Source organism: Mauremys mutica, chromosome 2 (assembly GCF_020497125.1).
Source record: "Mauremys mutica isolate MM-2020 ecotype Southern chromosome 2, ASM2049712v1, whole genome shotgun sequence".
Classification (NCBI taxonomy): Eukaryota; Metazoa; Chordata; order Testudines; family Geoemydidae; genus Mauremys; species Mauremys mutica.
This window is the reverse complement of record NC_059073.1, coordinates 137,047,602-137,070,275: the sequence shown is the minus strand read 5'-3', so window position 1 is coordinate 137,070,275 and position 22,674 is coordinate 137,047,602. Positions and strand designations below refer to the sequence as shown.

General features: G+C 43.9%; 1 protein-coding gene and 1 long non-coding RNA gene across 3 annotated transcripts in view; one reads left to right on the top strand and one right to left on the bottom strand.

Moving 5' to 3' along the window:
* The window catches only part of PIWIL2 (piwi like RNA-mediated gene silencing 2), a 42,956-nt gene that overhangs the window by 5,820 nt on the left and 14,462 nt on the right, over nt 1-22,674 (bottom strand). For both annotated transcript variants that reach the window (XM_045007689.1, XM_045007688.1), the window contains exons 9-22: nt 20,751-20,831; nt 19,499-19,612; nt 18,924-19,112; nt 18,291-18,375; nt 17,181-17,270; nt 16,055-16,195; nt 12,668-12,781; nt 11,518-11,706; nt 7,375-7,476; nt 5,899-6,018; nt 5,133-5,221; nt 4,167-4,272; nt 1,672-1,925; nt 656-763 (exon numbers count right to left, since the gene is read on the bottom strand). In XM_045007689.1, coding sequence (XP_044863624.1) covers nt 656-763; nt 1,672-1,925; nt 4,167-4,272; nt 5,133-5,221; nt 5,899-6,018; nt 7,375-7,476; nt 11,518-11,706; nt 12,668-12,781; nt 16,055-16,195; nt 17,181-17,270; nt 18,291-18,375; nt 18,924-19,112; nt 19,499-19,612; nt 20,751-20,831 — 1,782 coding nt within the window. The remainder of the gene's footprint in view (nt 1-655; nt 764-1,671; nt 1,926-4,166; nt 4,273-5,132; nt 5,222-5,898; nt 6,019-7,374; nt 7,477-11,517; nt 11,707-12,667; nt 12,782-16,054; nt 16,196-17,180; nt 17,271-18,290; nt 18,376-18,923; nt 19,113-19,498; nt 19,613-20,750; nt 20,832-22,674) is intronic.
* Nucleotides 720-7,421, top strand: LOC123365065. Its single transcript, XR_006577412.1, has 3 exons — nt 720-844; nt 5,764-5,840; nt 7,289-7,421. It is a non-coding gene; the product is annotated as an uncharacterized LOC123365065 (long non-coding RNA).

Sequence of the window (22,674 nt, the reverse complement as noted above, 5' to 3'; positions counted from 1 at the left end):
GGTACATGTTGGTCTCTAGCTAACTTCCAAATGGAGATTGTTTTGCAACAACAGGCCTTGGGGAAAGTTCCAGCTTTGCTGCTGTGTATTGCAAGAGTATTTCTCAACACTAAGTCCTGTTGGAGAACAAGAAATGGCCAAACCAATCAGAGTTTGACATCATCATTGCTGGACTTTTGGCCATGATTCCCCCCCGCACCCTTTCAATAAATTCAGAAATATCTCAACCTAGTATTTCCTTGAAAAAGAAAAATGGGAAATAATATGCAAAGATGCCCAACTCGCAAGCGATCTCACCTCACCTAGTAGGACAAATTTTGCAAATAAACTCAGAGACTATTTCCAAAATGAAGATGTGCCATGCTGGATCAGACCACTGCACCAGTAAGTCCAAGACGCTGACTCTCGCAGCAGTAGATAGCCAGCATTTCGGGGGTGGGGAGCAGCTGCTAAATGCACCTCTGCAATCACATCAGAAGGCACAAGGAAGTAACTTCCACTTCTCTTTAGGGCAGGATTTGGACAACGACATCACAAAACATTCAAGACCAGAGTTACATGTCATCAGCGCCACCTCCAGCTACTCAGCCTCTCTGCTGTGCAACTTTGTAGGGAGGGGGTGTTTGAGGAAGACCCCTCTGCTCAGTGCTCTCACCTTTGCATGTGGTCAGGACTGAGGTTGGTTGTGTTAAGCACACAGATATAGTGAGTCGGGATGCCGCAACCCTGTTGGACGCGATGAGACAACAAGTAAAAATCCACCCTGAGAAGGATAAAGAGAAACACTTTAAAGAGTCAAGTTGTCCACCTGTAAACAAGAGAAAAGCCTGTGGCAGTTCCTTAGGTAGGTCTGTTAAAAGGGGTTTACACCTGAAGTTGAGTTTGCTTTATCAAGGTTTCATTCTAAGTTGAAATCACAGCATGATGTCACTGCCTACTCCCTCAGTGTATTCTCCCCAGGGGTACACTAGCATCTAGTCATCAAGGATCCAGCTACAATGCCTAAGAGCTGAATATGTAAGTGGGCCTTTCGTTCCCAAAGCACTTCAGTCTATATTCATGCAGCACGTTCTGTGATGGAGAGCAACCAGTACCGTGGGGAAGTAGATGGGAAATTTTGAGCAAGGACAGAGCAAAACCCCTTCTTATAAATGCTTGAGGAATGTTTTATGCAGTGTTGTAACTGTGTTGGTCCCAGGATATGAGACACACAAGGTGGGTGGTATAATATCTTATTGGACCAACTTCTGCTGGAGAGAGAAAAACTTTTGAGCTTACACAGAGCTATTATTCAGGGGTATGTTTAACATACACAGAGAACAGATGGGACCCTTTTTGCAAGGTCTAATGGGAAAGCGCTCCAGAGTAAATGGCATTGTTACATAAGGTATCCTACTGAAGCAGGTAAACTAAGGGCTGAATTGAACTTCTGGGGTCTAGAAAGTCTAGGTACCAAATTCATTAGACTATCCCCTCTGGCTATAATTGGCAGCTTCCTGCTATAAGCCAGTGCTGAGTCACATTCAATTCTTTGCTCTGGAATTGAAATATGCACTAGGTTTCCAACTTGCAACTTGACTCTCCACTTTTATTGGCAGTTACATAATGGTGATGGGGGGAATATATGGATGCTGGCAGAGAACAGACTTTTGTGGGTTGCCTGCCACTCACCAATCCCTGCTGGTGACAGTATGGTCAATTATAGTCCCTGGAGCGGGGGCTACAAAGTGCTCAGTGGACGCAGAGTAGAGATTGGTGCTGATTTTCTTCTGGACCACAAAGACCACCATCTTGGGATGGTAGTTCTCAAAGGCTTCAAAGCATTGCTGGAGCTGTGGGATCTCATAGCTGACCACTGTGTTCAGCTGGGTGTCTGACACTCCATCTCTATAAACTGCTATCTTCTCAGGCAGACAGTGGTTCACCTGAATAAGAAACAAGACAAGACAAAGAATGGAAGCTCCTTCGCTGGAGATTTTCCAAAGGAGACTGGATAGCCATTATGTTGGATGGTTTAGAAACAACAAATCCTGCCTCTTGGCGGGGGGTTATACTAGATGAGCCTTGTGGTCCCTTCAAACCCTATGATTCTAAGAATTGTCTAGGGTAACATGGGTGAATTTGATGTCTTAGTGCAGCTTCATGCTGTGAAGGAGGCCAAATTATATTTGTAGATTATGGTCTGAGAATCCACAAATATAAGGTCAAGTACCATTCTTGATCAGTAACAGAATACCCACTGACATCAAAGGGCAGTTTGCAAAGTTGAGTGTAGGACATGGACTTTTTAGTTAAAAAGTCACTGCGGTATGCAGCATCACTTGGTGGGAAAGAGGTCAGTAACTGTGAACCTAAATTGCTTGAAAAATCTGACTCGATGTGTTAGCATGAGCATTAAGAGTTAACACCTATTTTTGAAGAAGTATTTTTCAGGCTGAGACAATGCTGCATCAGTTTTTATTGGGAAGGTTATAACCCCAACCACACGGGCTAGAAACTTATTCTTTCCTTGAAGCTTGCATTCTGTGAAACAGATTGGGCCACAAAGACTTCACAAATACACTGACACTTCTGGCTTTGACCATTGATCTTTTTACTTTGGGTTTAAATGCAGTCAGTCTGCTTTTGGACACAAATAATGCCAACTTAACTGCTGCCCAGGAAGATGCTGGTTCATCGACGCCCATGTGGAATGAGTTTGCTGGGTCTCAGTCCAGGCCCAAGAGGACAAGTATCCACATTCGAAAAACCACCATCACAATCAGCACCTTTCCTGACAGCCTCATCAAAAAGACTAAGGACTGAATGGGCCATGGAAACTGAATCCTCCTTGTCCCACTAGAAGGGGGCTCGTTCCAGGCCATTAAGGCATATTCACAGGATAGTGTTTGGAAAAGCTTGCCCTACCACGGCCCATGAAGGACCTGTCCTGCAAGTAGACTTCAGTTTCCAAAGTTGTTAATTTGGCACCTTCCACAAGAAACACTCAAGAGATAAAAACCTACTGTATCTAATTTATATGTTTACAAATAGGACTGACTGCCTTTTGAAGGAGTGCCTTTGCAACTCAAAACCCTAAAGCAGACCTAACCATGTGTCTGGGAGCATGGCTTTATTTGCGGACACCCAGTGAAGATTAAAGCATATACACGACCCACTGAAGTGGTGAAATAATCAAGAAACTACATCATGGTCCTTACACTTTCATACAGAATGTACCATTCCTTTCTTTGCATCAAGGGGATTTATGGTGAGATAAAGGGCTGAGGTTATTCAGAGACAGGAGAATAACTGCTTAAGATAGGTAGCAGTATTGAAAGTGAGAAGAGTCATTCAGCAATAGCCGCAGTTGTGAGCTAGGCCTCATCGAGGTAATTAAGCAAGTCCCTGAGATAAGGAAGGAAGATTAAGCATGCCATGCCAAACAAGGGGCCATTTCAATTTTTAAATTCAAAGTGAGCTCTGCAAAGCCTTTTATTCACTTGCTTAACTTTTAATTTGTTCTACTTTTCGTTTAGAAAGCCCAATTTAATATCTTCCACTGATACTACATATAGTAGTTTTTCAGTCGAGATGAACTCCAGGTTGTGTTGGGAATGTTGACACTCATGAACACATGGAGTGACAAACCCAATTATTCATGTACTGAAGCACAGTGGATAGGTGGATGCTACTTATTGGGTAAGATCCAGTTTATGGTGCTCTCTTTGGACAGCAATCCAGTACGTAGGAATTAGCAGACTGAGTCAGGCCTAAATCCATTTAATCCAGTATTCTGTCTCTGACAGTGGCCAGCACCAGATGTTTTAGAAAAAGGTGCAAGATGCACATTCAGATATGGGACAAATCTGCCCCTCACACTGGTCTCTAATAGTTAGAGATTGGCTTAAGCCCTGAAGCATGAGGTTTCATATTCCTTTCAATTTTTTTGTCATTAAATATAACAACTCTGGATATTCTTGATATCCATAGAACTATCCCATCTCTTTTTAAATCAATAAATGATACCCACAACTCTTCACCCTAGGATACTGAAAAGAGATGGTGCCTGCACTCCTGAGTACAGAAAAGGAGATGCATGTTTCAGGCTAGGCACACTTTTCTCTTTGCAGTTTTATCCATTTCTTGTAGTGGTCAGCGAAGAGTCACCTACTACGTTTCCTCACCTCATAGAACTTCTGTAAGGCCCCAACCAGACAAAGCTTCAAACTGTCTGCAATTTCCTGATGAGGCATCTGGAACACAACCCTAGAATACCACTTTGAGAGAGCACTCGTGGCAGAAAGAGAAAGATAAATATTACCTACAGGTCTCTTGTGAGCCAAAGCCCAAAACAGTTCTACAATTCAAAAGAAATTCAGCTCCAGCTTTGCATATATCTTTTCTCAGACTGTTTCTAAAAGGATTCAGGCACACGGCAATAGGGGCAGCACATGATCAGAGATAATGCCAGGTGGTCCTTGGCATTTGGAATTGGTGACTGCAAACAAACAAGTTATTAAACCCTGTTGAAAAGGACAATCAAGGTTAAGTCAATATCTCTTGTCTTTTTTAGTAAGGGCAAGGCAGTGCCATAAAGCAACTTTATTGATAAAGAAAAGAGTTTCGCTTCCAGCCATGTGATGTAACTTTTCCACCAAAAATGCAACTCCCTAGCAGCGCAAGTGTAGGGAAACTCAAGATCTGAAGACTTTTCATCTGTGTATGACAATGTGCAGTTTAATCACAGACACCACTTTTTCCTCCAGCAAGGGACTGTCAAAAGCCTGGAAGAGTAAGATAAACTTCCCAGAGAGTCTCCCAGTTTGCTATTGGCCAGGTCTTATTGTGTGTTTGGTTGACCAACACTTCAGAAAGCAGTGGGGAATACACAAGGAGAAAACTGATCAAAACAGCAACTGCCCTACTTGAGAACTATGCAGGATCTTCACTGTGACAGAGTAATCTGGAATGCTCCATTAAAAAACAGATCCATCTGTCTCCCTCTGTAGTCCATGGCATGTGTCACATTCCCTGCAAACACTGGCTGCAGTGTGAAGCGCACACGTCAGCCGAACACTGAGCTGCTTAGAGGTCCACATTTTACAGGCATGTAAAGGGGTAGAACATACTCTAATTTAGAAACAACTTACTGATTGGTGCTTGCAGTGAAGCCAACCACAGAGCGCATTCCCCTGCTGGGATCATGGTACACATCCATGCCAATCACCATCAGCTGTTTCTGGAAAGGAGAAAGGAAGCCCAGTGCATTGGGGAACTGTGAGTCAGAGGCATAACTCACCATTTCACTGGAAACTACATCTGAACACTTTCTAAAGAGCAAAAAAGCAGAGCTGAATTAAATGCCAAGAGGGAGTTCCACCCTCAGGTTTAATGCCTGTAGTGGTCATAAAATCCCTGGAATTAATCAAAAGTACTAGTTACCACCAGAGAGCTAACCAGATAGTTCATTTCATCTATCCTTCATCGGTACTGTGGTATACAACATTCCCCCCCCATAATGTAGGGAAGTGCTATTATCCCCATTTTACAGACAGGTAATGGAGGCACAGAGAGAATAAGTGTGCAGGGAAGAGGTCTGTAGGAGAGCTGGTAATCAAACCCATGCCTTCTGAGTCTAGGCTAGTATGCTGATAGCCTGTAAGAGAGACAGCTTAAGGGTAAGAGTACATTCCCCTGTGAAAGAGGGAATAAGGGGGATACATTTCAGAGACGCTGAATGCTCCTTTCACGCTATGAACTATCTTCCTCTATCCGATCTAGGATGAATTAATATTTGTGCACACATAAAGGAATGAAAGGCCACAGAGAAGTCACAGATGAGAGCCTTGCACCTACAGGTAGGTCATTCAGGGTGCTGAAGCCTCCCTTGATGGAAATAACTTTCACATGACTTACCAATGGGATGTCCACTCCCCAGAGTTCCCCACCTAGCTTGCAATTAATCTGCAGCAGAATTTTCTGTGCTATGCTCCTTAATTTGTTTGGCTGGGTCATGATAGTTCGAGCATTGATGACCTGCAGCAACAGGAAATATTAAAAATCAGTTAACTCCAGCTAAGTTTTTAAGACTGCAGAAGCAGGGTCTACTTTTTTCCTCCCCAGACTGTATTCCTGCTATAAATCAATCATAAATTTAAACAGATTATACTTGCATATTGCAAGGAATCCAAATATACAACTTTAACGGGCTGTTAAGTTTTTCCATTAGTATTCTATTTCTTTGCTTTTTCTCTAAACTTTTAAGTAGTAAAAGTAAGACTTTGCATTTGTTAAAGCCTGTATAACCAAGTTCTGATCCCTGGATCTGCAAGTGTAATTCTCATTAAGTCAAGAGTTTTGAATGTGCATCTGAGGGCAGAATTTAGCCTTCACTTAGCAGAAGTCTCATACACAGCAAACACAAACACTGATACCCATCCAGCCCTTTACCCCCAATTCATCCAAAGCTCCCAAGTATTTTGAAGGATGCTTACACCCTAGACTAGCATTTATGTCCCTCTCCACCCATCGGAAAAGAAAAGATGTTTCCCCAAACGGAATGATGTTTGCATTACATCCTCCAGCAAACTAAAGTGTCTTTCTAGCAAGTTTCACTTTTTTTTTTTTTTTTAAAAACTCACAGACACTATATGTACTGGCTGTTGTATCTGCACTATCTTCCTCTTCTGAATGGAATTGAAGCTCCTCAACAGTTGCCATAGGTCTTACATTCACACAGCTAAAGGAGAACCTCCTTTTGCTTAACTGGCAGAGGTCTGAGGTTTTGGAACAGGGGGATTTGAGTTCTATCCTTGCTGTTCCATTGGCTGAGGTGTGAAGCACATGAAGCCCCAGCTAGCCACAGATACTTACAGAGATCACCATGAAACAGTTCTTTAAGGCTAGACACAATATTCACAAGCAAGGCAATAGTCCACAACACAATTTGAATGTGACTAATTACAGATTAAATACAAGCTATTGTTATTCTGCTATAGACAATATGATGACCAAGATGATGTTCCAGCCACCCGAGGCCTTTTTCTAGGCATGCCATCTTTGCTATACTGGCCTTAATTTAGAGGAATGCAGTAAATTACATGTCTTGTTCACTGTATACTTAAGGGTTAGGTTAAATGGTCATGATTTTATGTTACTGTAGGATTTTGTTTATTTTTAACTATAGCCAGATTAGCCTGCCTGCTCTACTGCTTCCAGAGGTGTACTGGCTCTAGAGAGAAATGGGACAGGAAGCTTCAAATGTAGACGAGGATGAAACGGACAGTATTTTGTGGTCTCATTCCAGGCAAGAACTTTGTGTATGGAATCCTTGTCTCCAGCATGTCAACCCCCCGCCCCAAGCAGTTATAATACTGCAATGACCTGACTCACCTGAGAGGGTACTGGAGATTGCACACAGCACAGCTTTTTAATGGCTCCGTACAAGTCATCTCTGGTCCCAGTGATGATACATACTACCATCTGCATCTTACCCTTCAAGAGACAAATGCAGAGTCAGGCTTTAGCACCACAAATTTTGCTGGATGCTCACAGACTTTTCTCTGCCTTGGCAATGGAATGAATGCAGCCCCCCTGAGTAGCACTGTGATGAAGGGAAGTAACACACAATCCAGGGACATTAGCTCCCACTGTCTAATAAAGCAGCAGCCAAGAGCAGTATCACAGCTATTTGTCACAGAGCGAGCAGAATCCTCACCAAGAGCCTATTACTGTAGTTATGCCAATACTCTTAAGAATAGATTTGGTATTATTAGCACCTTCACAGTAACAACCCGTGTGTCTCATTAGTTGTTAGGTCTCCCCAGCTCCCTCCACCCCCTTGTTTATACCTAAGGCTTGGAAATGGACTGGATTTGGGAGCACAGGTCTTCAGTAATAGCACCATGAACTGCGTAACTCCAATGTTCCTTTCTAGTATCAAAGCCCTTCACTGATGGGCTCACATCCAATCTCCACGACATGAACTACTGCAATTAAAGCAAACCTCGTGCCTCATTTAACTGAGATAACAAGCACCAAGGCGTTCATAACTGCATGTTGTGAAAGATCCACTGGCACAAAAGGCATTACTGCGGAGGGCTGGGAAATAATTGTTCCACAAATAACTAACGTCAACAGGCCAAGTCCTTATCACCATAACGGTGCAAAGGAACATTACAAGTGCAACATCTGCATTAGATCCCAGGAACAGAACATGGGCAGGTAGCAAAGTCTCTCAAGACCTTTGCTGATCAGTCGCCTATCTTCAAGCGTCACAATCAATATGCAGCTCTTTATAGTTAATATATTAATTCAAGATAAACTATTTGATAGGCTGCAGCTGAAGAGCAGAGCAACACCATACACAAGTCCCACAGAAACAGTCCACAAAGGGTACACTGTGTCTAACGTGGCTAAGTAGGTCTCTTCCCCATGCACAGGGCCTTCAAAGTGCTGCAGAGCTTTCCGGCTCCCATGATTTGTATTTAGGGTGTACCCGAGTCTGATACCCTTGTGATGCTGTATGACTGAAATATGACCATTTACATCCTCGATACTGCCACTGTTATTCAGTTGCAACAAATCTTGTACAAAGTGTGTCCTATAAGGTGTCAATGGAAAAGTGATGATATGCTAAATAAGACTATCCTGCTTAAATCCATGTATCATCACTGTATCTCAAATGTGGGTGTTACCCCAAGAACAAAACACAAGGTAGTTTACATCCAATCTAGCCAGCCCATTGTGAATGGGCTAGTCAAGCTTGATGGCCCATTAAGGACATTTCACTCATTTTGCCCAGACAATTCTTTCTGTGGATGGAGGGTGTTAGAGATTGAGCAGGAGGACCCAGAGGCGGATTGAGTAAACCAGCTTCATTGTTGTGGTACTCGTTGCCCTTGACCCAATTGTCCAGTAAGCACTGAATTAGTTCAGCACACTCTTTTTATTTAAGTTAGTATGTAAATATCTACATTTACTATACCACCACCAAAACCCTTACTGAGGGCTTGGCTACACTTACGGTTTGCAGCGCTGGTAGTTTGCAGCGCTGGTCATCCAGCTGTGTAGGAGCAGCGCTGGTGTGTGGCCACACTCACAGCTACCAGCGCTGGTGTGTGGCCACATTTGCAGCATTTCCAGCGCTGTTGGGAGTGATGCATTATGGGCAGCTATCCCAGCATTCAAGTGGCCGCAACGTGCTTTTCAAAAGAGGGGGGTGGAGTGGGGTCTAGTGTGACAGGGAGCGGGGGGAGAGAGAGAGTGGATTTTTGGAGCCAACACTGTGTGTTAGCTTCCTGACTTGAAAAATCAGAACATTTTTCCGACCCCTTAGTCTTAACTCTTAATTGCAAACAGCCTGCAGGCAACAGGACTCCCCACTGTTTCCCTGCCTGCCTCTATTTGATTGTTTACAGCCAGGTACAGATGATCACAGCAAACAGGAGCTTTGTTTGTTTTTTAGATAGCAGCAGCGGCAACGGAGGAGCTCCACAGAGCTCGTTCACAACAGGGAGGAGGATCTCATTTGATTGTTCACAGATTGATCACAGCAAACAGGAGCTGATAAACAGCTCCGGTAGAAACGGAGCTCGGAGGTTCACAACAAAACAAAGAGAGGCTGCATAACAAAACAAAGGGAGTAATTTAGTTAAAAGCATTCTGGGATATCTCCTTATTCCCTGGAGGCCAATAAAAGCGCTGGTGTGTGTCCACACTTGATGAGCAGCGCTGGATCACCAGCGCTGCAATCGCTACACCCCAACCCGGCCAGGTGTACAGCCAGCGCTGCAGCCAGGGAGTTGCAGCGCTGGATGTGCCTTGCAGGTGTGGACGGTTACTAATTGCAGCGCTGGAAAGCCTCTACCAGCGCTGCAACTTGCAAGTGTAGCCAAGCCCTGAGTAATACGAAGGCCCATACAATGAATATTAATAGCTGTATACTGAACATAATTATCCCTGCCCCTGATTACTGTTTGCAGCATTAAGCATATTCTACAGACAAATTTTACCTTGAAGATACATTTCTTTGCAATAATTGCAGCCACAAATTCCCTTGATCAGCAGTTCACAGAGAAGGGAGGAAGGGGCCATGAGCCCGAGTTCGTTTATGTAGCTGGGAAAGTAAGGGAGGGGGGAGATAACACCTCTTTGCACAAAGGGGATCCTTTGAACAACCACATTCCTTACGCAGCTGCAACACTTATCAATCCTTACCAAGCAGAAGGGAAGGGAGAGAGGTAGCACTTTATCTATCAGGCGCAAAAAACGGTGCCTGCCCGTGCCTCTACACCCTAATACCATGTCAGCATACCAGCGGTTTCCCAGGTCTCTACTAAACCCTTACATATCCCAGTAGAAGGATGCTTCAGGCTCCAAGGAGCCAATGGCTGCCTCAGTGCGTCAAAGCATGAAAGGATATGTGATATGCTCATGTGAACCTGGACTCCATCTTAGGCCAGTGACTTTGCACAAACAGAGGCTGCGACCTGTGTCTGAACCAGTAAATTTCCAGGCACATGGCAAAGGGTATAAAAGACCCCTGAGATGACTCCATTTTGCCTCTTTCCTGCCCTGATTCTCTGAACTGTGGATTTACAACTAAAAGGACCATACTGAACTATGGACTGAGGACCTTCCAATCTTTTGGAAGCTACCAGAGAGATTTTACAAGCCAGCCATCTGTACCATCACTGCTACAAACCCGATATAAGGACTTTGCAATTATTGTATGTATATGATCTATTAACCATTAACAACTCCTCTTCTTTTTTTCCTTTTATTAATAAACCTTTAGATTTTAGTTACTAAAAGACTGGCAGCAGCGTGACTATTGGGTAAGATCTGAGTTACATATTTATCTGGCTATGTGGCTGATCTCCTGGGATTAAGAGGACACCATATGTGATAAAACTGGTTTTCAATAACCACTCAGAGTCCAGTGTCTAGATGGTGAAATAAGGGCTGGAATACCTAAGGAGACTGCATTTTTGACTTCTTGTTAACCAGCATGGTGAGACAGAAGTTTACTTTTGTTACTGGCTTGGTGTAATCTAATGACAGAATAACCACCAGTCTGCCCTGTTTTTCAGGGGTTTGTTCTGAATGTGGCATTCTAAGCTGTGACCCACTGAGGCATGACGAAAAGGGCAGAAATGAAACACACAGCAGAGTGTAGCTTCTTCCCACCTCAAGGCAGGACCAGGTATACTGTAGCCATGCTCGCTCAGCGTGGCTTACGTATCACTTAACAGATGTCAAGCCAACAGTCAATGCTTTACAAGAGCCCTCCTTACAGACTCCAATGGAAATGTGGCGCACACACAAGAAACACAAAGAAACTATGCTATGCGCACATGACTGTCCATGGATGATACTTTAAAGGATCCTCCCAAATGGACAGATTCATAAATACATTTCTCATATGTGCAATCAGAGTGCCCCAATCTCCTAGAGATACGAGAATGCCAACTGAACAGCTTTCTAAATAGGATTACCCAAACCCCATTCACTCTGTCCCTTCCTCCCCATTACCTCAGTGCCCAAGATGGATTTGATAGTCCTGGCATAGGTCTCTATTCGATCATCTTTCAATTCCACCCAGGCGGGCTGGTTTAACTGCATGCCAATTGGGCCAGAGACCTTCTCCAGCATGCTGACCAACTCTCGTGCTTGGTCCACGACCCGTTTTGGATAAAACAATGCCCAGTAATGCATGGGAATCTAGGAGTAGAACCAGACAGCCAACATCATCATCAAATAGCCTGTATAAGTGAAGGTGGTAGAGATTTCCCCCCGAGGATCTTAAAACACCTTACCAAGCCATTAATAAAGCCTCACTACCCACCCACCGAAATAGATATTTCTGTTTCACAGATGAGGAAATCTGCACAGAGAAATTAAGTGGCATGCCCAAAGTCAAAGAGCTAATCAAAGGAAGAGCTGGGGAAAGGTAGGGTGACCAGATGTCCTGATTTTATAGGGACAGTCCCGATTTTTGGGTCTTTTTCTTATATAGGTTCCTATTATCCCCCACCCCCTGTCCCGATTTTTCACACTTGCTATCTGGTCACCCTAGGGAAAGGACACAGAAGACCCAGCTATTAGAAACGTCTTGCCTTCATATCCCACCAAATTTGAGGTAAGACAGCCAGAAAGCAGACAAAATGTGCATCTGCACTGCATAGTCAGCTTCCAGAGGCCCTGCTCCTTGCTCTCCTGCAGCACAGACTCACCGTGTACTTCAATCTACACAAGCTCAGGAGGAGAAAATTTAAAAAAAAAAAAAATTGCATTAAGTGATAAAAAGAGAGGACCCTGACTTCTAGTTCCAGATGGAGCACTTCTGAACATCTTTCTCCTAACTAGACTCTTCAATGAGCATGCACATTCTGAGGAAAGACTTTTCCCACTAACACCTTGGAAAGACAACCATTGACAATGTTAACAAAGCTGGTGCCTTGGAAAAATTCAACTCCATGTCCAGTAGGAACTGAAACAGTCTGGGCAGCACCAATACTGCTTGTGGCCTTCTCAATTTAGAAATCAAAAGGGACACTTTCAAAAAAACAAAAACACACATGCGCGCGTGCACACACACACACACAAAACAACCAGCTGAACAGGCTACTCCACTGTCTTCCCGGTACTGGGAAGCAACTTCTCTGTCTGCAAAGGAATTTACTGTAGAGATGGCGGCTTCTCTTGTTATTTCTTTGGTCCAGTTTAGGTCCTCAGAAGTCATAAAAGAGCTGGTCCTCAGGTTTATTTTTTCCATGGGGAGAACGCGCCCTTGTGTCTGAAGAGAAGAGAACAAGAGCCATATGCAACTGTTGTATACATGCATACTGCAGACATCAGGAAACGCTGCTGAAGTCCCCTCTGCCCTTCTAGTATGCGTACTTCATGTGATCTCACTTCATGCAGTGCAATATACCACTGCCAAATACATTAACATGGGGAAAGGAGACTTTCTTCATATTGTTCTTCCAATGAAGAGTATGTAAATAGCGTCAACTGAACTGTGTATTGTTAATTTATGTCTAAACTGTCAAAGTATTGCCACTGGAAAGAAAAATCTAGACTATTAATATCAAAGCTTGATTAACAGAGTTAAGGTTGAAACTAATTGCATAGAAGTCAGGAAAGCCAGAGTTAAAGGTTTTTCATTTTGTTTTTTTACATGCTGGCCCTTGCGTGTAAGCATTCTGAGAGGATCTCTCATTCTACCATCACTTAAATGCACTTTTTGTTAATAAGGAAAGGCGACAGTAAAAGGTACAGTTTGGTTTTCAGCTATATGCAAAGTTGATGGAGAACAGGATCCAGTAAAAGTCAATGAATTGACAGAGCACTTGAATATAGCATACGGAACAACCCAGCACCAAGAAGCCAGACAATTGTTTGTTGTGGGTATAAGAGAACACAGAGTTGTGACCAAATGCCATATGGTTCCCTTGGCAGTGTGGTACACATATATCACAAGAGGATATGCCACATCCCCACCATTCAGAACCTGCGTCTGGTCTTGTGCGCTATGGAATTCACACATGCTCTTCCTAAGTCACTGTTACAGATGGATAAGATCTGCAGGTCTTGCTCTGAAGAGGAAGACAGACATTACATAGGGTATGTCTACACTATGGGATTATTCCGAATTTACATAAACCGGTTTAGTAAAACAAATTGTATAAAATCGAGTACACGCGGCCACACTAAGCACATTAATTCGGTGGTGTGCGTCCACGGTCCGAGGCTAGCATCGATTTCTGGAGCGTTGCACTGTGGGTAGCTATTCCGTAGCTATCCCATAGTTCCCGCAGTCTCCCCCGCCCCTTGGAATTCTGGGTTGAGATCCCAGTGCCTGATGGGGCAAAAAACATTTTCGCGGGTGGTTCTGGGTAAATGTTGTCAGTCCCTCCTTCCTCTGGAAAACAACGGCAGACAATCATTTCGCGCCCTTTTTCCCTGGATTGCCCTGGTAGACTCCATAGCGTGGCAACCATGGAGCCTGTTTTGCCTTTTGTCACTGTCACCGTATGTGTACTAGATGCCGCGGACAGAGGCGATTCAGCAGCGCTACACAGCAGCATTCATTTGCTTTTGCATGATAGCAGAGATGGTTATCAGCCGTTCTGTACCGTCTACCATGCCATTGTAAATTGGCAATGAGATGATGGTTGCCAGTCCTTCTGCGCTATACCTTCTGCTGCTGTCATAGGTGCCCCTGGCTGAGATCAGCCAGGGGCGCAAAAGACAAAAATGGGAATGACTCCCCGAGTCAATCCCTCCTTTATGGTATCTAAAAATAGAATCAGTCCTGCCTAGAATATGGGGCAAGTGTACTAGAGATCCAGTGTATCAGAGAACCAGAGAGCACAGCCGCTCTGTGTCAGATCCTGCAGGAATGATGAGCTGCATGCCGTTCACAGGGGGTGCTCTTGCAACAACCCCACCTGTTGCTTCCCTCCTCCCCCAGCCTTCCTGGGCTACCGTTGCAGTGTCCCCCTGTTTGTGTGCTGAAGTAATAAAGAATGCAGGAATAAGAAACAGTGACTTGTTATTAAGATAAAATGAGGGGAAGGCAGCCTCAGCTGCTATGATAGTCCAGACATGACATTAAGCAGTGTGGGGGACAGGAGCCCAATATCCTGCTGCTATGATAGTCCAGGCAGTACAGAATCTTTTTTTTACACATGAAGGGCGGGGGCTGATGGAGCTCAGCCCCCTGTTGCTATGATGAAGACGGTTACCAGCCGTTCTGTACCGTCTACTGGGAATGACTGGGAGACCAGTCAGGAGCACTCATGGGCTGATGATGAGGATGGATACCAGTCCTTCTGCACTATACCATCTGCCACAAGGCTGATGATGATGACAGATATCAGCCATATTGTACCATCACCCACCAAGGAGGGGGGAGGGCGAGGATGCTACAGTTCAGTGCCGCAGCATCGCGTCTACCAGCAGCATTCAGTACACATAGGGTGACATTTAAAAGAGTCAAGAGACAATTTTTTTCCCTTTTCCTTCTGGGGGTGGGGGTAAATTGATGAGCTATGCCCTGAACCACCGCGGACAATGTGTTTGACCCTACAGGTATTGGGAGCTCAGCCAAGAATGCAAATGCTTTTCAGAGACTGCAGGAACTGTGGGATAGCTTGAGTCCTCAGTCCCCCCTCCCTCACTCCATGAGCATCCATTTGATTCTTTGGCTTTCCGTTACGTTTGTCACGCAGCAGCGTGCTGAGTCCCTGCTATGGCATCTGTATGGAGATTTTTTAAAAATGCTTTGGACTTTCGTCTTCTGTAACGGAGCTCTGATAGAGCAGATTTGCCTGCCCATACAGCAATCACATCCGTACGGTCCATGCTGGAGCTCTTTTTGGATTTTGATTTCGGACTGCATCGCCACCCGTTCTGATCGGAGCTCCACGCTGGGCAAACAGGAAATGATATTCAAAAGTTTGCGGGGCTTTTCCTGTCTACCTGGCCACTGCATCCGAGTTCAGATTGCTGTCCAGAGCGGTCAGTGGTGCACTGTGGGATACCGCCCGGAGGCCAATACCGTCGATTTGCGGCCACACTAACCCTAATACGACATGGTAATACCGATATTAGCGCTACTCCTCTCGTTAGGGAGGAGTACAGAAACCGGTTTAAAGAGGCCTTTATATCGATATAAAGGGCCTCTTAGTGTGGACGAGTGTGGCGTTAAATCGGTTTAACGCTCCTAAAACCCGTTTAAACGCGTAGTGTAGACCAGGCCATAGTCTTACAGCATTAGGGTCATTAGGACGCAGGAAGTAGAATCCCTTAAAGAATTCCAACAGGTGACAATAATCTGCCTTTCAATAGCACCTCTCATGGTATCAAATACATTAAACCCCCTCGCCCTTATGAAGTATTATCACCATTTTATAGATGGGAAACTGAGACAATGAGGTTAAGTCACTCATCCCAGGCCACAGCAAGCCAGTGGCAGAATCTGTAATAGAGTGGAAGAGCCCTGTTATCCAGTCCCTTGCTCTAAGCACTAGACAATACTCATGTATGATGGGAAATATCTTACCTTATACACATCCTTGTCCAAACATAGTCCCCACCGTGACATTTCCTTGCTGGCAGCCTCATTCACCTCAATCCTGTGCAGGAGATTACTCAGAGATGCGTGGTGCTGCTTAGGGCTCAGATTAATTTGATGGGTTAGGTCCTAGAGAGGATGGATAAGGGAACAAAAGAAGTCACATCTGAGAATGTTACTATCCTGAGGTGGAATTTTATTGATATTGGACCCTGACTTGTATAAGCAATCATTTTCAGGATATCACATCACATATTATTCCACTGGCACAAGGACACCCAGCTGCAGTTTCGTAAGTCATCACACATACACAGCAACCTGGTGTATAAGCATAGACAACGCTGACAGTGATATAACAAAAGCTATGTGCTTAGGAATAAGTCATACGCTTCGAGGATCAGAGTGTGGCAAAATGCAAGTACTGATCCAGTTGTTCCCAGGTAACTCCTTAAAGCAAAGGAGGAAGGACAGTGATTACTGAATCCCATTTATCTGGAGCCACATTACACAATATCTGGGGATTACTTAGATGTTTATAATAGTGTGTTATCAAGCACCTAGGTGCCTTACATTTATAGGCAATTACAAGACATTGCAAGTTCTGCCACACGTTCTCTCTCTTGTACAGCTCAACCCCTGCCCCCCAAGTCTTCTAGCAAACCCATACCCACTACCCAGCTCCTTTAACAACTCCAATCCCCTCTGTTGAAATAAGCCCATAATCCTGAAAAGCCTGACAGATCTCAGGGCTCAGCCTAAAATCTCTAAATTTGGGCTATGGCAGAATACTAGAGGGAGAATAGGTTTGAGAAGACCAAGCCAATGGCTGTGCAGAGTTTAACCCTCAGAACTGGTCATGCAGGCAACTCACTGCACTGTATCTCCTACGACAGGAAAGACAGGGCAGGGTGCACAGACATCAATATGAATGTTATTGCATTAGAGGTGCTTAGTATAATCAGATCTAGTACGAATTGGCTTCTAGATTCACTCTGATTAGCACCCAGTTGGTGGTTTGTTTGCAAGTCTTGGGAGAGGGAGCAGAGGACGTAAGCAACAAGAAACGTCTGCTCGTGGGGGCTGAAGACCTGCCCTGCTGCAGCAATGCTCCAACCTTCATGGCTCTGAAGTCCTTCTTCATCTTCTCAGGGATCCCGGTCATGTAGGAGAGCTCTGGCAGCAGCAGAATCTCACCCCTCTGAAGCTGAAGGGAAAGGGGAGCCAGTACACATTAACATACACATACTGCCTGGTGAGTTGCTCCCAGCCATATCATGCACAAGAAAAATACTACCAGCCCTTGCTACTGCTGGGGGAAGCAAAAAAGAGGTGAGCTTATACTGCTGGAAAAAAAGAGAATGGAATCAAGTATGTCCCAGGTTTAGTTCCCAGGAACATTAAGGGACTATTTCTGCCACTATTGATATCCCAGTTGCCGTCGATGGGGCTCAAATGGGTGCATGTGGAGCAGAGTTTGGACATACACTGCTACCTTGATATAACGCCACCCGATATAATACAAACTTGGATATAACGCGGTAAAGCAGTGCTCCGGGGGGGGGGGGGCTGCGCACTCCGGTGGATCAAAGCAAGTTCGATATAACACAGTTTCACCTATAATGCGGTAAGATTTTTTGGCTCCCAAGGACAGCGTTATATCGAGGTAGAGGTGTACTTTGCCTGGCCCCATTGGTTCCTTCCTAACTAACAGCAGGTTAGTGAACACTGAGGCTTATGACTTCGTGGAGCTGCAAAACAATTCACTTCTGACTATGATAAGGGCATACATCAAGCAGAACCAACCCTTGACACCAGAAGAGTTAAAAGAAGCCACAGAACAATTGCAGAAGGAGACTTGGATGGCTGAGGGGACTGGTAATGAGAGATAATTTTCAGTACAGTGACTGAAATTGCCTTATCAAATAACTGTTTGGGTGGTTTGATGGGAGGACTTGGGTGGGGGCAGTCTTTGTCTAAGGGGCCACCACATTTGGCACTAACTGGCCTCAGCAGAGAGGTCAAAACTGAATAGGCCATGGGGATTGAACTCTTCTGACTCCTAGAAGTGGTCCCCCCGCTATACCAGGATTGTGGCACATGGGCACAAAGGGGATGCTGCTGCCTGTGAGTAGATCCTTTCATAATCCAAGGGTGCCAACCTATCACTAGGAATCTGGTGCTGAAATTCCACTACTAGGACTTTCCAGCTGCAAAAACAACTCACCTTCCCTTGGGGAGTCTGCCTTTCATTGGGTCTGTGAATCAGCAGCGGCTGGTCCAGCTCCCTGACTGTTATACCATAATTTTTGCTGGAAAAGGAGTGGGGGAACAATTTTAAAGAAGCACTTTCCTGATACCAGAGCAACAAGCTTAGCTCACAGACTGCAGAAGAGGCTCTGTCATAACAGAGCTAGAGATGAGAACTGAGGGGTCAGACTACATCTTCATTAAAGTTAACGAAAGGCGATGCTCCAGAATGGCACATAAACTGGGGTTTCCTGTTCAATGTTAGCTACTAATCAGATTCTTTCTTCCCGCAACACGGCATAAGAAATATAAGAAACATAAGAAAGGCCGTACCGGGTCAGACCAAAGGTCCATCTAGCCCAGTATCTGTCTACCGACAGTGGCCAATGCCAGGTGCCCCAGAGGGAGTGAACCTAACAGGCAATGATCAAGTGATCTCTCTCCTGCCATCCATCTCCATCCTCTGACGAACAGAGGCTAGGGACACCATTCTTACCCATCCTGGCTAATAGCCATTTATGGACTTAGCCACCATGAATTTATCCAGTCCCCTTTTAAACATTGTTATAACAGAACGGCCTTCTGTTGTGGCACATACAGAAGTGTCTACCTGTAATAGTCTATGAAGGTGATCTCTTTCCCATCAGACATAGTGAAACTGTCCTTTGGAGTCTTGTTCCAGTCAATGTCATCAATACGGTACGTGTGATTATTATAACGGGTAATGATGATATTGCCAATTAGCTGCTTGGTGCTCTCATCCTGGAAGGTCTCTCTTCTCTGCTGGTAGATTACATGCCTTTGTGGAGAAGGATGAATGAAAGCTCTCAGATTTCAACCATCTCCTTATACAAGGAAGAACTATAAATTATTATATTCTCTAGCTCATGGATGAATTGCACTAACAAGACAGCATGGGGGAAGCTTGCACTACCTGTGCTGTAACTGCTCTGTAATGAAACAGAAGATACACAATAACAATGCTTAGACTCCTAACTCAATTGCACTCGTCTGAAACCAACCTTCTGGGAGGTTCAAAGGACAATGCTATGGGATCATCTCATTCCCCCTTTCAGAGAACTATTCCTCATGGCATACTTACTGAAACAGCAGTTCTTTGTATGCACCACCATTGTTTTCTGAGCCCACAAGATGTTTAATTCTGATTTCTCTTCTCTTACTCACATTATATCCAGGACAGAATCATTCCGGATAACCTTGTGGGAGACGTCTGCCAACAGGAAGAGACCTCCATCCGTCCTCCGGATACTGGCTGAGTAACCTGGCCATATCTGCAACCTTTGGAAAAACAGATTGCATACAAATCAGCATGCTCATCCAAAAAAGTCATAGGGAATCTCAGTATATGACTAAGAGCTGTTCTACCAGTGAGAATGTACAGTGAACACAAGGCAAGCACAATTCCACAGGGAATACATTTAACCTAGTCAGCAGGTAGAATTTCAGCTAAAATCTCTGAACTGCAGATCAAAAAATAAGCAGTCTTTTTCAGGTAAAAATGACTAGACAGGAACCTCAGCATTCAGACAACGTACGTGACAAAGGCCTTGCTGTAAAGGTCTGAGTTTCTAGACCTGAGATGCTCAAATACAATGGTGATAGGCCTACCAATACAATAAGTAGCCCAAGTGTGGAGCCTGGTTTGGTTTGTCTGAAAGGACTGAACCTGGGACCTCAGGATCCAAAAGCATTAGCTCAGAGGCAGTAGCAGACTCAAACCTCTGTAAGTGGTCTAAGCCATGAGTAAGGGACAGGACAGACACTGTTGTCCTGGGTTACTCACACTGAATGAGGATGGAGATTAATGAAGAATTTTTCATGACATGACCGCCATGGGACGTGCCTTTTGCTCACAAGAAGCCATAAAGGTGGGAAACAGAATGTGAGCCAACCACCACCCTCTCCACGTTGTTTTTTGTCTTCCTTTTGCCTGCACAGATTGTAAATTTACAGGCATGGACCACATCTGCCTCTAAATCTGTAGAACATCCAGAACACCATCACAATAGGTTCCCAATCCAGACTGAAGCCTCTGTGTACTACCACAATGCGAACAATAATCATCTGTGAATGGTTCCGGAGCTAGTAACTGAGAGATCCTCTCCTTTTGTCGAGTCCCGTATGTTCTCTTTGGACATTTCCAAAGTCAGTTCCTGGAGTTCCCCTCCCCCCAGGTCAGTCGGGAAGATGTTCTCAATCAATAGTCCTCATCTATAGAACCCATTCCTGCCAATAGCCCACAACTGCAGGGCTTGACCTCTGCAAGTCAGGCCTTTAGAATGTTAAACATTTGCACACATCCTGCAGCTTGTTAGACTAACGTACTGAAGGGACAGGCTCTTCTCCCTCTTATTCACTTTAAGCATTGAAAGGTGCATGGGTACCATGGCAATAGGAGACAAATAATAGTACTAACCTATATTGTGGCAGCATTGTAGGACTGGTGGGATCATAGAAGTTTCTCCCAACAAGTTTCATATCTAAAATCCTCATCACTCTGGAATAGAAAACTAGGATAATTAAAAGGATTCTGGGGGCTGGGATAGATAAATGTAACCAATAAAATTGCATTGCATAGCTTACACCGTTAGGGAGATGCCACAAAAACAAGTATCAGAGGGGAGCCATGTTAGTCTGGATCTGTAAAAGCAGCAAAGAGTCTTGTGGCACCTTAAAGACTAACAGACGTTTTGGAGCATGAGCTTACGTTAAAACAGTTATTAAAGGTCTCATCCTGTGAGGTGCTTAGTATCCTCAACACACAATGGAGTCAATATGAATGGAGAAAACTCCATTTTGCAGGATTGGGCTCCTATATGCATTAAAAAAAAAAAAGTAACAGACCGTCTGCCAAGGAAAAGGAATATGTATGCATCTTTTTTTCTTTGAGGCAAGGCACCTGAAACAGGTTTTGGCTTGCTTTTTAATTTTTTCCCCTTGCCTGTTCTTTTATCTTAATATATTAGCAATGTCACCTCCCCAGTTTTTGCTGAAGGACTAAAGAACTGGAGTGGGAGACTTCTCAGACCTCAGATGAGGGCATGGGGGAAAAGGAGTGTTGCTGAATCTTTCAAAACAATTCTCTTTTCTCCCACAAGTTTGTCAGCGTTTGAGTTAAATTGGTGTCAACAACAACAAAAACATTTAAAACAGAGACTAAAAATCAAGTCTCTCCCCCTTGTTCAGGTTCTGGTCTTTTGGTTCCTGGAGTATCATAATACTATGAGTTCTCTAGTTAACCACAGAATTTTCCAGTAAAGAGAGCAGACAAGGCCTGAATTTCCAATATAAAACTTTTCTGGAAAAACACAAAACTTCAGGCTTTTATCAAAAAGCAAGCAAACATTCTCCCCAATAATCCCCCCAAAAACATTTCCCCTCCCTTTGCAGGTTCCCTTTTTAGAATAGCTTGCGTATGGAGAAACTAGCCTTTTAAGTCATTGTATTCATTTGGTTAACCATTATGTATAGATTACTCTGATCTGTGTTTCTACCTCCACCTAAGATTACTCAAACTGAAAGAATTTCAAAGTCTAATCAACAGTTCATCAATAAATTACTGTTCACTTTTGCCTCTGTCTTAAGCAGGGCAATGAAAACAGATTAGCTGGCTTCACTTTCAGATTCTCATGCACTAGCCCAATAGTGCAATGTTTGTGTTGCAAACACACTGGAGGGGGATGGTTTAAAATTTTAAATCCAAAACAACGGCTTAATTGACTTTTGTTGTAAGTGTTCATGAGAGCACTTTAGTCATTAGGTTTTACAGCTTTCCCCCGCCTCAAAAAATATATATTTAAAATTAAAATAAGTTACCAATGCCCATTTAAATAAAAAGTTATTTTACTCATTTTAAAGAGATTGGAAAACTCAAACAAAATTGGGGAATACAAATAGAACCTCCCAGGGAAAAAACCAAACAACCCTGTGCAACTTCAGCATAGAAGAAAAAATAAAAGTAATTGGACAAAAAAAAAAAGATTCATTCAATTTCTCTGAAGAACCAAAATATGGTTCTTGGTGCTTCTCTCCCATCGCTCTTCCCCTGTGTGCAAGAAAATAAAATGGTTGTTCCTGCGTTTAACAGTTAATTTCCTCAGCCCTCCATAGGTCTTGATCTTGCATCCAGTGGAGTCAATGACATAACTTTCATTCATTGACAATAGTGCAGGATCAGGATTAGAGAGATCGTACCAAATAAAGAACTGAGTGTTCTTTAAAGCAAAGCAAAGAAAGGGGAAGAGCAAAAGAAATAAAAAATTGCTTACAGGTTCAATCTGCCTAAATGAACTATATACACCATGCCAAGAAAATGGAGTCTAGTGAGTGAAACTGCACAA